At 44.0% G+C, this 15,549-nt stretch overlaps 1 protein-coding gene across 1 annotated transcript in view; it reads right to left on the bottom strand.

Annotated features, from left to right (window-relative positions):
- Positions 1-8,599: 8,599 nt before the first annotated feature.
- RPL7A (ribosomal protein L7a) overlaps positions 8,600-15,549 on the bottom strand; it is a 475,634-nt gene continuing 468,684 nt past the window's right edge. Inside the window, exons 2-7 of the mRNA XM_082262775.1 lie at positions 13,211-13,360; positions 11,569-11,709; positions 11,309-11,388; positions 10,499-10,629; positions 10,246-10,315; positions 8,600-8,747 (exon numbers count right to left, since the gene is read on the bottom strand). Of these exons, the coding sequence (XP_082118901.1) occupies positions 8,643-8,747; positions 10,246-10,315; positions 10,499-10,596 (273 nt within the window). The 5' untranslated portion in view covers positions 10,597-10,629; positions 11,309-11,388; positions 11,569-11,709; positions 13,211-13,360 and the 3' untranslated portion in view covers positions 8,600-8,642. The remainder of the gene's footprint in view (positions 8,748-10,245; positions 10,316-10,498; positions 10,630-11,308; positions 11,389-11,568; positions 11,710-13,210; positions 13,361-15,549) is intronic.

Below are 15,549 nucleotides of genomic sequence, written 5' to 3'. Positions count from 1 at the left end.
TGAGAATTAAAGCAGAGGCTTTGTGTTTTCTCTTGCTGCAAACAGATCCACTTCTGGTTGTCCCCAAGTCTTGATGATCAGTGTAAAGACTTCTGGATTTAGGCTTCACTCTGCTTGCCAAATTTTTTGCCTGCTTAAAAAAAATCCACCACTTCCTTCAGTGTGCCCTTGATATGGATTGCTGACAAGGAAAGCAACTGACTTTCCACCCATTCCAGAATTTTGGTTGCCAATAACTGCAGGGTTCTGCTTCTTGTGCCCCCTTGTTTGTTCAAATATGCTACTGTTGTGGCATTGTCCGATAGGACTTGTACATGAGTCCCTTGGAGGTTTGGAGAGAAGGCAGCCAGAGCCAGGGTGACTGCCTTTAACTCCCTCCAGTTTGAGGATTTCCTTGCCTCTGTCTGGGACCAAGCACCCTGTGCCAGACTTTGATTCCAGTGGGCATCCCATCCCCATCTGCTGGCGTCTGTTGTTACTCTTTGGTCTATTGGGAAGGTCCAGGCCAATCCCCTTGATAAGGTTGCTTGGTTCCTCCACCACCAGAGGGTCCTCTTGACCTTGGTGGGGATCTTTACTTTTGTTACTGGACTGTGATCCCAGACTCTTAGTAGGAAATATTGGAGCGGTCTGGAAATGGAGCCTTGTCTATTAAATGGCTGGTATGGTCGAGGTTAGATTTCCCAGAGCTGACATAACCCTTCTGACCGACCATTCTTGATTTGTTTGTAGCATAGCCACTATACTTTGAATCTTGGCTTGCTTGTCTTCTGGAAGGAAGATTTTTTTGTTCCACTGAGCTTATCTGGAAACCCAGAAACTGTACCCGCTGTGCTGGCGTGAAATTCGACTTCTAGAAATTCACTATCCACCCCAGGGCTTCTAGGTGAACACTGGCTTTGTTTAGATCTCTTTGAAGATTTTCCTCAGGAGGAGCAAAGAAAAGTAGGTCATCTAATTATGGTATCACAGAGATTCCTTGCAGGCGCAGGAGTGCTAGACACTCTGCCATTACCGTCGTAAAAATCCAAGGGGCTGATGAAAGGCCAAAGGGAAGGGCTTTGATTTGGAGATGAAGGTTTTCCTTCCCCATATCCACAGCCAACCTCAGAAATATTTGGGAATGAGTGGCTATGGGGATATGTAGATAGGCATCCCTTAAGTCTATTGATGCCATGAAGCATCCTTTGGTTAACAGGGTTCTGACCGTGAAAATTTAGTCCATTTCCTGTACAGAACTGACCTGTTTAATGGTTTTAGGTTGAGGATAAGCCGGAAATCCCCCGATGGTTACTTTATCAGGAAAATATGGGAATAAAATCCCTGATGTTGTTCCTCCGATGGTACTAGACTCACCACTCCCTGTCGCATCAGGTCCCTTAAAAGGTCCTTTATAGCCAGGGCTTTTGTATTGTCTCTTGGAAGGTTCGTGACAAAGAACCTTTCGGGAGGAGTATCTGAAAACTCGATTTTGAAGCCTTGGGACAGCATATTCAGAATATACTGACTTTGTCATAGCCGCCCAGTAGGGGAGGAGTTCTTTCAATCTTTCTCCTACTGGCAATGTCTTGTCATTGCGTTTTGCTGGCTGATGCAGTAGGATGGAAAAGGATGCTTACTTTCCCCCTGAGTCTTTGCGCTGGTCAATTCCTTCATTTCTCTTGGGGCCTGTTATCCTGCTGAGTATTTTGAGGTCGAAAAAGCCGCTTAGGTGGCTGCTTTTTCTTTTTAATTGGAAAAGACCTCTTTTTGTCTGCTGTTCTGTCTAGAAAATAATCTAACTCAGGGCCAAAGAGGAGATCCCCTTGGAACGGGATTCCGCAAAGTTTGTTTTTGGAAGTCGCGTCTCCAGGCCAAGTCTTTAACCAAAGAGCTCTTTTGGCCGAGTTGGTTAAAGTTGCTGACCTTGCCATCATCTTCACCGATTCCGCCGATGCATCTTCAATAAATGCTATAGCTGTGGATAGAGTGGAAAAGGAATTCAGGATTTCCTGTTTTGGGCCACCTAGGTGCACAGGAAGACATAAGATAAGCCCCATGTGCCCTGACAGGCCCCCAGCCACCAGGGGGGAAAGCAAAGGAAGGAGAGAGACCCCACAGTAAACAAGGTAAATACAGTTACCCCTTACCTGGGTCCTCTGCATGTCCCGCTCGCTGCAGGAGCTCCCTCCTTCGCGGTGCTGGCAGCCTGTACGATGGCTTTAGGGTACCGGAAAATAAGCACCAGCCTGCTCCTCCCCTGCGTCCGGCGGAAATGACGCCACACACCCCCTGTACGAGGGTCGCCACTTCCGAGTCCACCGCCAGCCAAGAATGCTATCCAGGTGCTACACTTCCAAGGGTCCTAGCTCGCCTGAGCACTGAAGGGGCAGAGGGAGCCTATGCACTGCAGTCTGTCGCGTGAATGGGAGGAAGCAACTACTCCACAAAAAAGGGTAAGGTAGACGCAGGGAGCCCGGTCTCTCAGGACAGCACCTTAAGAGCCCCAGACTCCCCACACAGGTGTTCCTCAGCCGAAGGAAACACAGGGAATTGTGGGGGAAGCCTCCTTTTAAAATTTCGTGGATGGGGTGTTTCCTGTTGGTGAGAGGGAGGAACCATCTCTCAAGGTGCTGTCATGAAAGCCATTTAAGGGAAAATACAAATGTTTGGGGGTTCTAAATAATTTTTTAGCAAAAGATACTGATTTTTTTTTTTTAAATTCGTTTATTGAAGAAATTATAAAAGGCATATGACAAATCCCACAGAGGAATACATTGAATGACATAGAGAGAAAATAGAAAATACATATTCAAGAGTTGAATAACATGAAATAAGATATCGTGCTGACAAGGAACTGGAACATGAAGATGGATATCATAAAATAACTTAATATAACTTTGTTAACCCCTGAGAGCCCGCCACAGAGAGATACATAATGCAAAATATGACATTGGGTGTAAGGACCATCCGTAGGCAATTCCCAGCACCCACCGGCATCTATCACCTGGCCGGCTACAGGTGCGTGGGGGGTATCACACAGACAGTCACTCGACTGCTCAGCGGCCGCTGAGGGGAACGATATAGGTATTCCCTTCAGGAAGAGGAGCGAACAGAGAACTAAATAAACATGCCTAGACGGTAAATCCAGAAGTGAGCGAGGAAACAAAGAGAGAAAGTCCAATCCGCGTCATCCAGAGACAAGGCAGATTAGAGTCAGTAGAATAGAGGGGAGAGAGGAAAGAAACGGGGGGAACAGAAAAGGGGGGAGCAGAAGGGTGACTGGACGGAGAAGGGGAGGAGAAGGAGGGGGGGGGAGGAAACCGCCCGGCCCGACACCACCTACGCCATCAGATCAATAGATCACGGTATTCCGCCGTGAATGTGAATTCATGCCAGTAGTACCAGCGCTTCAAAAATTTCTCTCTATCTCCGTGTTCCGTCGCCACCAGGTCTTCCATTTCATTGATGCATTTCACTTTATGGAGCCATATGGCCACAGTGGGGGGCTGAGTCTGTTTCCAAAGAGGGGGGATGCAGCTTTTCGCCGCTGTGAACAGAAGCGGCAGGATTGATTTCCAATACGACGCCCTCGGAAACAAGATACTGATTTTAACTTGTAACCAAGTGTAAGAAAAAGGCTTGGTCTTTAAGGAGTTAAACTGCCCTTTACAAACAGGTCATTCCTTTAACCACTTAAGCGCCGGAGGATTTGGCTGCTAATAGACCAGGGGGTATTTTGCGATTCGGCACTGCGTGACTTTAACGGACAATTGCGCGGTCGTGCGTAGCTGTACCTAAACGAATTTGACGTCCTTTTTTTCCCACAAACAGAGCTTTCTTTTGGTGGTATTTTATCACGCGCTATGAACAAAAAAAGAGCGTCAATTTTGAAAAAAAAAATATTTTTGGTAAAAAAAAAAAAATCGCAAAAAGCGTATTTTGATTGGTTTGCGCAAAAGTTATCGCGTTTACTAACAAAGGGAAAGATTTTTGTCATTTTTGTTGTTTTTTTTAACGCGTAATGGCGGCGATCTGCGATTTTTTTTTGCGGTACTGCGACATTGGGGTGGACAGATCGGATCCTTGACTGACATTTTTGAGGTTACCAGTGACATTTCTACAGTAATCAGTGCTATATATATGCACTGTTACTGTAAAATTACACTGGCAGTGAAGGGGTTAACTTTATTTGAGATGGAGGGGCTGTGTGTGTCCCTAAGGGCGTGATTCTAACTGTGATTGGCTGTGGCTTGAGCTGTAGGAACACTGATCAACGGTCCTACATAGTAGAACCGTATGATCAGTGTTTCTACACAGGGGAGAATGACAGGCAGCTTGTTTACACAATCTGCCTGCCTTTCTCCCTCTCCCCCGATGATCGCAGAGTGAGCGGCGGACATCGGGTCCGCCGGTCACACGCGCGGGGGGGGGGGTCCTTGACCGCGCGCGCGCTCCCCAGAGCCTCACAGGCTAGTGCCGTATATATACGTCACTTTGCCTGAGGGGCTGACCGCCGCAGTATATCTACTTGCAGCGGTTAAATTAAAAGAACAAAATGATACATTGTGTAAGTGCCGGTTCACACTTCCGCATGTGCGGTGATCGCATGTAATATCGGAGCGCACTGCTCCTTCATTACATGCAATCGGATGTGCAGTGCGAATTCAGCCATACACTTTGTATGGCTAAATTCGCACTGCACCCGCACAAAAGTCGCACATGAGGCATTTTTTCAGCCGCATCAGGATCGGATCGGATCACTTGTGCGATGCGATCCTGTGCGAACTGTCAGATCGCACTGTGATATGCGATCAAACTGGGGGTGTCGTTAACATTTCATTGACACCCCCAGCGTATCGCATATGGCAGTGTGAACTGCCAGATGTGCGTTTGCAATGCGTGAACAGGCTTTTAACAATTGTGCAGCTCTATCATACCAAAAAGCAGCCAAAATGCAGTTATTTGAACAGTTTGATCATTTTTTGGCCAGTTAATGGGCACAAATCAGTAATCGTTTGAGCCAAAAAAAAAACCCCCAAAAGCACAAGTTTGGAAATGTTCTGCCAAATGGACAATAAATTGAAAGGTTAAAGGTGTTTCTTGTCCAAACTGTTTGCCCTAGGTATATGTGAAAAATGAAATAATTTATGTCCATTGAATGATTTATCTTTCTCTACATGGTGGCACAATCATCCGCTCTCACAGAAGTCTGAAGAAGCCTCTTTGGCGAAACCAGTCACAAAAATTAAAGCGCAAAACAGGAACTATAAGTGTAACAATCTGACAGTATACACATGATCGGGTTTGTGGATTTTAATTTTTTTAATAAAATACATTTTTTATTTTAATATATTCAGTTTTAATTGTGAAATCGATAATTTTTCCCACAAGCACCTTAAAAGTCCCATACCTCCTTGCTTCCCTCTATATGTACTTTTGGGGATGTTGGTTCTTTAGGCATATGTGACGGTACCATCCATATAAAATGTTTGTCTCACAGCAGTGTTCGTTTTTCAAAAAAAAGTTTGAACGATTTTTTCTGCAGAGTGTATGACTAGCATTAGACCAGCCCATCTGGCACCAACAACCATGCCGCATTCAAAGTCTCTTAAATCCCCTTTCTTCCCCATTCTGATACTCGGTTTTGAGCATGAGCAAGAGATACCTACATGAATTGAGTTGCTGCCATGTGAGTGGCTGATAAAGAGTTCTGTTAGTAAGCAATTGAACAGGTGTACCTACATACATGTAGACGCTAGAAATTTCACACAAACCAAAACACTTACTGGGGTTTTTTCCCCCACCAGACATGTTGTGGAATAGCTTTTCGCCTAAACTTAAGAAATTTGATTCCACTGGATAGGTTTTATAATTAAAAAAAAAAAAAAAAAACTTGGTTCTTCACTTACATATATAAAACACCAAAGGTGTTTATATTTTTCTTAATTCAATCTAAAGAAATTGTGCAGTCATGCAACACTAGACAAATTTGAAAAGTAGCACACAAAAAAAAGCTGTGGTGATGGGGTTAAAAACCTTCTGAAGCCCAGGTGTTTAACCACTTGCCTACTGTGCACTTAAACACCCTTCCCATCCAGGCCAATTTTCAGCTTTCAGCGCTCGCACACTTTGAATGACAATTGCGCGGTCATGCTACACTGTACCCATATGAAATTTTTATCATTTTTTTCACACAAACAGAGCTTTCTTTTGGTGGTATTTAATCACCTCTGGGTTTTTTATTTTTTACAAAAAAGAAAAAAAAAAGACAGAAAATTTTGAAAAAAACAAAAAAGTTTATTTTCTGTGAGTAAATTTTGAAAATAAATTTTTCTCCCTCACTGATGTGCGCTGATGAGGCTGCACTGAGGAGGTACTAATATGCCACACTGAGGGGTGGCACTGATGGACACTGACGGGTGGCACCATCAGTGCTGCCAGTCAGTGCTCATCAGTGCCTAGATGAGCAGGCACTGACTGGCAGCACTATGGGCACTGATTGTGGGCATTGATGGGGGCCCCGATTACATTCCTGTGTGTCCCCAGCGGCTGTCGGCTCCCCCTCCTTCCTCACACTACAGTGTCTGTGTGAGGAAGGAGCGCCGGCAACGAGAGATGATCTCATATGTTTACATGAGATCATCTCTCATTGGACGGCTTGATCACGTGGTGAATGGCCGCTGTGATTGGCCATTCACCACGATCTGTGATCGGCCGACACAGATTCTCCCCGATACGCGCTCGCGGGAGCGCGCGGGGGGCGTGTCGCTGGAGGCCGTTTAAAAACGGCCTCCCGAAAAGTCAAGTCCGCGCTGCAGCCGTATATAGGCTGTAGCACGGATGGGAGGGGGTTAAGGATCTAAAAGCGACACAGAGGCAGATGTAAACTAATTATTTTAATCCACCCCCACACATACCGTGAGGTTTTCAATTTTGATCTATCTGAAAAGACAGACGGATCTAGACCAAACCGTGTGAAAAAAAATAAATAAGAGGGCGGAAACCCACTTCAAACACCCTACTTTGGAGCCACCTGCCAGATTCATAGCAGAAGACTGCATGGTGTAGTATAGCAGAAGACTGCATGGTGTAGTATAGCAGAAGACTGCATGGTGTAGTATAGCAGAAGACTGCATGGTGTAGTATAGCAGAAGACTGCATGGTGTAGTATAGCAGAAGACTGCATGGTGTAGTATAGCAGAAGACTGCATGGTGTAGTATAGCAGAAGACTGCATGGTGTAGTATAGCAGAAGACTGCATGGTGTAGTATAGCAGAAGACTGCATGGTGTAGTATAGCAGAAGACTGCATGGTGTAGTATAGCAGAAGACTGCATGGTGTAGTATAGCAGAAGACTGCATGGTGTAGTATAGCAGAAGACTGCATGGTGTAGTATAGCAGAAGACTGCATGGTGTAGTATAGCAGAAGACTGCATGGTGTAGTATAGCAGAAGACTGCATGGTGTAGTATAGCAGAAGACTGCATGGTGTAGTATAGCAGAAGACTGCATGGTGTAGTATAGCAGAAGACTGCATGGTGTAGTATAGCAGAAGACTGCATGGTGTAGTATAGCAGAAGACTGCATGGTGTAGTATAGCAGAAGACTGCATGGTGTAGTATAGCAGAAGACTGCATGGTGTAGTATAGCAGAAGACTGCATGGTGTAGTATAGCAGAAGACTGCATGGTGTAGTATAGCAGAAGACTGCATGGTGTAGTATAGCGAACAAGGGAGATACACCAACTGCTCCATCCCTCAGTCACTTGCACTGCCACCCTGGTGTCTGGATGCCAGCACCAGGGAATACTCCCACCCTATATTGCCGTTTTGGGGGGCGCATGTCACCTGAAGAAACCGGGTAGGACTCCCGCCTGACGAAATGAGCGGTTAGGGGGGAGGGCTTCACTAGAGCCTCTGCTACCCACGGGGATCGTTTCTTCTACTCCAGCAGAGAAAGGAACCTTGGGGACCACCAAAAAAAGAGGCGGTAAGATCCCACGACTAGTATAAAATTAAGTTAGAAAAACCATAGGCTACAACACCTCCAAGTCCACTGTCCCTGGAATCACAGGAGGCCCCTGCAACTAGCACAACCGCCAAACTATAGATAAAACTAGTTATGCTCCTGTGCAGCCAGAGGAAATATCTGAGGCTCAGGGGTATGTAGCTTTTTTTCCCCCCATAATAGTGGATGATGCATTTCCTGTCTCTAGGTAGGAGTCTTCTCAAAGCCACCCTGGACAATGGACTTGGGAAAGTAACATCTACAGGACAGCTTCATATCTCCGACCTATAAATGTGTTAAGCCAGCGACAGATGCTTTGAATCTAGGCCAGTTCAGCAGGAACTGTATTGAAAGGCTGATTGGGGGGTGAACTTCGGTACAACCAGGTCAGATTTTGAGGAAATTGCCAGCGCATATAGTTGCTAGCAATATTCACTGTTCTCCCAACACAAGAGTTTCACAGGAGGCATTCCCCCACCCCCCAGACTATTGTAAAAACAAATAAAAAAAACCTGAGCAAATTGCATATAATCTATGGTCATTTTTACTTGCACAGAAGGTGTAAAAAATATCAGCCTTTGTAAATAAAACACAAAAACGTTGGAGAAGGTTTTTTTTATTATGTACAGAACAAGACAGACACGCCCGGTACATTTAGCCCAGTTTTGTGGCCAGTTCCTTGGCCTTTGCCTTCTCCAGCTTGGCAATTCTGGCCACAGACTTGGGTCCCAGGATTCCTCCGCCCCAGTGACGACGGATCTGCAAGAAAAATAGATTCATACATAGTCAAAAAAAAAAAAACTACATTCAGTGCATCAGAAGGTAATTTAGGTTTAACAGTGTAGACTAGAATAAAGACCTCTCAGGTTATTTATGCCACTTGTTCTAAAGAGGCCATTGTCATTGGGACTGACAGCAATTGGAAAGTCAAAGTTTCTAGTCACCAGGAGGTGAGGGGTGGGAATACTGAGGACAACGTGTTTTGGGACTTTCCTCACTTGAAAAAATTGTGTTTTATCTAAATGACAGGAAGCAAGCCAAACCTCTACCATAAAGGGTCACATTGCAGGGAAAAAAAAAACCCCACACACCTTACAATGTTACAATATTTCCTATTCCATAATGGAAAGAATGTTTTTTAAATATGCTTTTTGCACAAAATACAGGAGCCAATGGGAATATACAGATACAGGTCATTTGAATCCATTAAGTGCAAAGTTATAGAAATATGTAGACTGCCAAGAGGCCTTATCTTCTGAAAATGCCAGATGACTGGTTGTCATGCTGACTCCCTTCAGTAGTGTAATTTACCCAGAAGAAATTAAAAGATTGGGTGAGCTGATGTCCCTGACTTTCCTGATCTGATTTAATCCAGGTCAGTGACAGTCAGGCAGCCATCCTTTTCAGAAGCAGAACAGGTCTGCAATAGCAGACATGTGAAAGAAAGGCTCATGCAATTATGATAAATAAATATCTCCCTAAAGATGATATTTACTGTACATTTTATGCAATAGTTGCCTGGTAAGAGGGAATTGGAGCCCACTAAATGTGCTTGCTCTTACAAACGTAATACAAATCGATGCTAGAAGCAGATTTTAACCCAAGAAAGAGCAACCAAATTTCTAAAGCAACAAAGCAATCCAAGAGCATTTGCCAATACCTTTGAGCAACCATGACTATGCTCGCACAATTTTATTTAACACACCACATGTTAAACTGCAATTTTAAAAACAGTTTAAAAAAAAAGTGCTAACTGGTCAGCAACTAGCCTATGTAAAATATAGTTTAGTGTGTTGTGTTTGGATTGGAGCTGCAGTCCCTAAAGAATAAGTGGCTGTGTTTGGCTGTTGATGATGCCTGAGCACCTTCACATGACCAGCACACAAGAAAAATAGAATTCATATGAGCAGTAAAACAAGTTTAAGAGCTGTAGATAGAATGTAACACTAGTGGAATACTCCTGTCAGTGAAGGACGATTGTAGGCAGCCATATACAAATATGTAGAGACTTTCACATGGTTATGACCAGATTCAAACAAACACAATTCTCAATTAGGGGTGAGGGACTAAAGTCCCTTCATATCTACTAGATATTTACACATTTCTGATGAAAAGCTTTTTTTTTTTTTAAACTGAGAGACACTGGTATGACCAAAACAGGTTACTAAGGAAAGTGTGATTTCAGCCATTCCAGCAAAAAAAAAAAAAAAAAAAAAAAAAAAAAAAAAAAAAAAGATACCTCGAGCCAAACTCTTACCTCATCATGTCTGTCATTGTAGTTGGTCTTTACTGCCTCCACCAGTTTGGCGAGAGAGCCTTTGTCTTCACTGTAAAAGAAAATACCAAGTGAGTGGAGGTCTACAAGACGGATTTATTACTACAAACACAAATTCCTGGCTGCTCAGGGTTAAAAAGCTCTGAAAACCACACGGTAATTTCAGGTGAAGAAATTCTATTTACATCATTGCCAGAAACATGCAAGACTCCGGAAGCAAGGATAAAATACTTACGGATTGACTTGTGTGAAAGCGACGCTGGTGCAGGTCTTTCTGTGTACCAAGCGGCCCAGTCTGGCTTTGCCCTTAATGATGCAGTAGGGCACACCCATTTTCCGACACAAGGCAGGGAGGAAGACCACCAGCTGGATGACAAAAAGATAACATGAGACCCTTGCTCTAGAAGACAATACTGTGACAACCCAGTAGGCTATGACCAAGATTGCTCAGGGTTAAAAAGCTCAAATTTACTCTTCACAGTAGAATCAGGTGAAGAAATTCATACATCATTGCAATCTATAGTCTAAAGTTAAACCACACATGAAATATCCAGTCTCATTGTGCAAACCTGAAACCCAGGAATTGATGATATTTACATCCTTAGCTCCACTAAAACTGATGTACCAATTGTAGGGGCAGTGGGAATTTTTTCTTAAACCGCAGAATGATGATATTTAACTCACTGAAACAGTTTACAATGTTTCTTACACAACATGGCAACTAATTGGAATAAGCCTGGCCCTTTTTAAAGTAATCCACAAAACTTCCTGTAATGCATTTCATGCCTTTGCAGCTCTTACTGTATAGAAGCCTTTCCATATGTGAAGATTAAACCCATTTTGGTGTGCAAATTCTCTTGCACTGACATAACTTACCACTGACCTTCACATTTGAATTATGTATTCATGCAAGCTAACCACTACACCCCCTCCCCTTTCCTGAAAGTAATCTGTGCTTTGTGACAAAATCATTTCTCAAAGTGAGTCAACTGTCCAGCTACAAACACGGCCACAGCTCAGAACAGAACCACAATGCCATACACACCTCAATGGGATCCACATCATGGGCGATAACCACCAGTTGGGCTTTCTTGTTCTCCACCAGAGTGGTCACTGTGTTGACACCTGCAAAGATTGACACGTGTCAGCTGGTCACAGGTTAGGAGGACCTAGTACCAGGAATAGCAGTCAATGCTCAGGGTTAAAAAGCTCGTCTTTAAATCCACACAATTTATTCAGGTGAAGAAATTCAGACATCACAGCAGTGACAGAAGCAGCATCTCACAAGCAGCCAAAACAACCCACCTGCTCTGACGACTGCAGGTCTCTTGGTAGGGACATCTGGTTTACCAGCAGCTTTCTGCTCTGCACGGGCCAGCAAGCGTTTCTTCTTCTCTTGCTTGGTCTCTGGTCTGTACTTGTGTGCCAGTTTAAAGAGCTGAGTGGCTTGTAGGAGAAGAACATAATTAGTTTTCATTCCCATTAGATGAACCCCTCAGCTATAGGCCCAAGTCTGTGCATCAGCGATCTTGGTGGAAGAGTGTAATCACATCTCTCAGATAGCAAATATTACTTTTCATCATGTGCACAGCACCAATTTAAATTCCACAAAACATACATTTGTTACATAAATATAACTGATAAAAAGCAGAATCAGACATGTGCAGATCCTTATAAGCAGTGATCCCTGGAAGCGTAAGCCTTAGAAAGTTAGAAGTCCTCATCGGCATACTTGTTTTAGCGGCAATATATTTAAAGAGTAAGTAAATTCATGTTAAAAAAAAACCTGTAAAAACAAGGCATAGTGAGCTAGTATGCATCACATACTAGCTCATTATGAAATACTTACCTAAAAACAAAGCCCCTGAAGTGTCGCCCGCTCAGCAACAGAACAGGGCGGCCGACATGTCCTGCCGCCCTGCTTCCTTGTTCGAGTCCTCCGGGCCACCTGATTGGCCGGAGGCGCGATTACATCACTCCCGGACATGTGCACGGGAGCCGCCGTTCACGGCATAGGGTTCTGAAGGAACGGCACAGGTGGCCGTTCCTTCAGAGCGCATGCGCCGATGAAGTCACTAGCTGCATGCATTGTAAATATCTCCTAAACGGAGGATGTTTAGGAGATATTTATAGCACCTATAGGTTTACAACCTCTTTAAGCCAGGGGTTCAGAACCATGGCCAAGCAAAGGTAGTCTTCAAGAAAAAAAAAAGTCAGCAATGGCAGACTTTTCTCCAGAAAGTTTCCAATAACAAAGATAAGAGCAATCAAAACCACCAGTCGGCATACTGCTAGGCAAAAATGTCATCACTCCTGGTCTGCACCTAAAAAACACTGAGGCCTTTGATTAGTGAAACTGCCAGAGACATTGCATTTTCAAAATAAGACCTCAGCCAATGGGTTTAAAGAAGAAGTTCACCTTTGGTAACATGTTATACCCACCTTCAGGGCATAACATGTTACCAATGCAACAGGGCCCTGCACGCACCCAGTCATTTAGAGTACCATGAATGGGAAAACTACAGGTACAGACAGCCTTTGCTGCTGTGGGCTTGTGGTCCTCAATGAACCATCAGGGTGCTGATGATCACTCTGGTAGTCCATTGTACATCTGATTACGGGCAGGAAGAATCAGACAGTCTGCAGGACCGTGGCAATACACCCAAGATCTTCTGACTGCAGCTGCAATGCTTTACACAATAAAAATTAACAAACTTATTTTTTTACCTGAGGGAAAAAAAAAAAAAAGCGCTTTTTAAAGGGGAACTTTGCCTTTAAATTCTTAGCACAGGTCCTCTTGAAAGCATTCAGCTTATGGCCAACAAGGATGTGGCTTTCTTATGGGTCCCAGGAATCTGGTGTGCTTGCCCCAAATGTATGGGTACCATACACTGCAACTGTACACAAACCCTCACCCCCCCCATGTGCAAGCAGCACCCTCAGTCACCTGTCTGCCGGTCCAGAGCCTGGGTGAACTGGTTGATTGCTGGTGGGACCTTCAGGCGTTTGTACAGGATGGATCGCTGACGCTGAAGCCTGATGTAGCGAGGCCATTTCACGAAGCGGGTGAGATCTCTTTTGGGTTGGATGTCCTGGCCTACAGGTATTAAAAACAGTGATTAACAGTGTGGAAACAGTACTGTACCATCAACAGAAGCATCTAGGACTACAGAGGTTTTAGGTTTCTGGTCAAAGAATTGAATGCAACTGTGCAAAGCTATAGGGGAGTATAGCCAACACAGTGACAACACCGGGTTGTTTGGTGAGCAGCAGAGGGTAACCTACAGTGAACCCCTAAATTTTCCACAGTACAGGCGGTCCTCTGGTTACAAACATCCGACTTACAAACGGAGGGAGACAACAGGAAGTGAGGAGAAATCTAGCCTTAGGAAGGTAAATTTACTCCTGTAAGTTTTCATGGGAAAAAGGTGTCTCCACTGAAGCTTTATCACTAAACCTTGTCTCCACAAAACCCAACATTTTCAAAATACAGTTGTCATAGGGACAGAAAGTGAGGTGAAATCTTCTAAACAGGTGGTACAGGGGTGTTGGTTCCCTTCCCTATGCTACCAAAAAAAGTTTAAAATTTATTCTTTTGGCTTGAGCTAAAATTAAAAAATGTATCTGTGCCGACCTACAAATTTGACTGAACAAACATGCAATCCCCATCTTGTTTGTAATCCGGGGGCCACCACATGTGCTAATCCCTGACTGTTAGCTACAATCACCAAGGATTCTCAGGCAGCTCACTCACCAATGCCATAGTTCTTAGGCCTCTTCTCGAACAGAGGGTTCACCACCTTCTTGGCTTCAGCCTTCTTGACCACAGAAGGGGCCGGGGCCACCTTCTTCCCCTTGGCCTTCTTTCCTTTGGGCTGGTGGAAAGAAGAGGATAATTAGTACAACCACAGCACATCAAACCAACAGGGGCACAGAACCTGCGGACGCATCAGTGATCTTGGTGGTTACAGTGTAATCACGGATCAGATAGCAAATATTGGATCATCATCTGCGTCTTTAGGGGGCTCAACGCACAGGAAGTTACTAGTAGGAGCTGATGTGAATGTAAAATATGTGTAACATGCTGCGTAAATTTGACAACACTATACAAGTACCTGTAATAACTAAAATAGGAGCTGAAATCATGACAAAATCACAGTCATTCACACAATCTCAAGTGCCCAAGCTTGCGTTGAGGCAGAATGAGGCTTTAGTACCACGCATAGTTTACGTGTTCCGTTTAAACTATATTAAAAGGGTCACAAAACAGCAGTTCACACAAGTGAACTCAGTGACACGCAGAGCTGTGCATCGTGCTACATAAAAATGTGGGCCTCATTCTAAAGAAACTTAAATTACGGTGTGACCCGAGCATAGAACACAGTGTTCTCTACTATACAGATCAATAGACATGGTGTGAATCTAGAGGGGGGGGGGGGGGGGGGGGTCACCAATACATTCCTAACCAACCAGTGTATACTTAATGTACAACTATAGGAAAACTTTTCATTTTGGAAAAAGCAACAGTGGGTTATAACCCATAAGATTTTTTTTTTTTGCCATCTGTGCCCCATTGGGGAGATTTACCTTCACTTCCTGTCCCATAGCCAAACAGGAAGAGGAAGGAAATACAAATTTAGGGAGTTTACTTTGGGACACCCCCAATCTTAAGAACTAGTGTCCCCATTGGAGGAATTCTCCTTTCACTTTTCTAGGGACCCAAAATTATGGATTTTCTTTTACTATCAATAATGGTAAATGGAACAAAGGGTGAATCGCCTTAATGGGGAGGGACCCAGCAATATAAAACAGACAGGTGTTTTAATCTGCCCCAACTCTACCCAAAAAAAAAAAAAAGTTTTGCCTATAGCAATAGTTTAAGAAACACCACCCCCCCAAAGTTTTCCCTTTAGTAATATGGTAAGAATCACCCCCCCCCCCCCCAAAGGTTTTGCCTTTAGTAATAGTGCAAAAATCACCCCCCACAAAAGTTTTGCCTTTAGTATTATGGTAAGAATCACCCCCCACCCCCAAGTTTTGCATTTAGTAATATGGTAAGAATCACCCCCCCCCCAAAGTTTTGCCTTTAGTAATAGTGCAAAAATCACCCCCCCCCCCAAAGTTTTTGCCTTTAGTAAGTGCAAAAATCACCCCCCCCCCCAAAGTTTTTGCCTTTAGTAAGTGCAAAAATCACCCCCCACAAAAGTTTTGCCTTTAGTATTATGGTATGAAACAAACCCCCCCCCCCCCCCCAAAGTTTTGCCTTTAGTAATAATGTAAGAATCC

The sequence above is a fragment of the Pelophylax lessonae genome (assembly GCF_965119305.1).
Source record: "Pelophylax lessonae genome assembly, chromosome: 7".
NCBI classification, from domain to species: Eukaryota; Metazoa; Chordata; class Amphibia; order Anura; family Ranidae; genus Pelophylax; species Pelophylax lessonae.
Note: the sequence above shows the minus strand (reverse complement) of the source record. Positions and strands in the feature narration are given on the sequence as shown.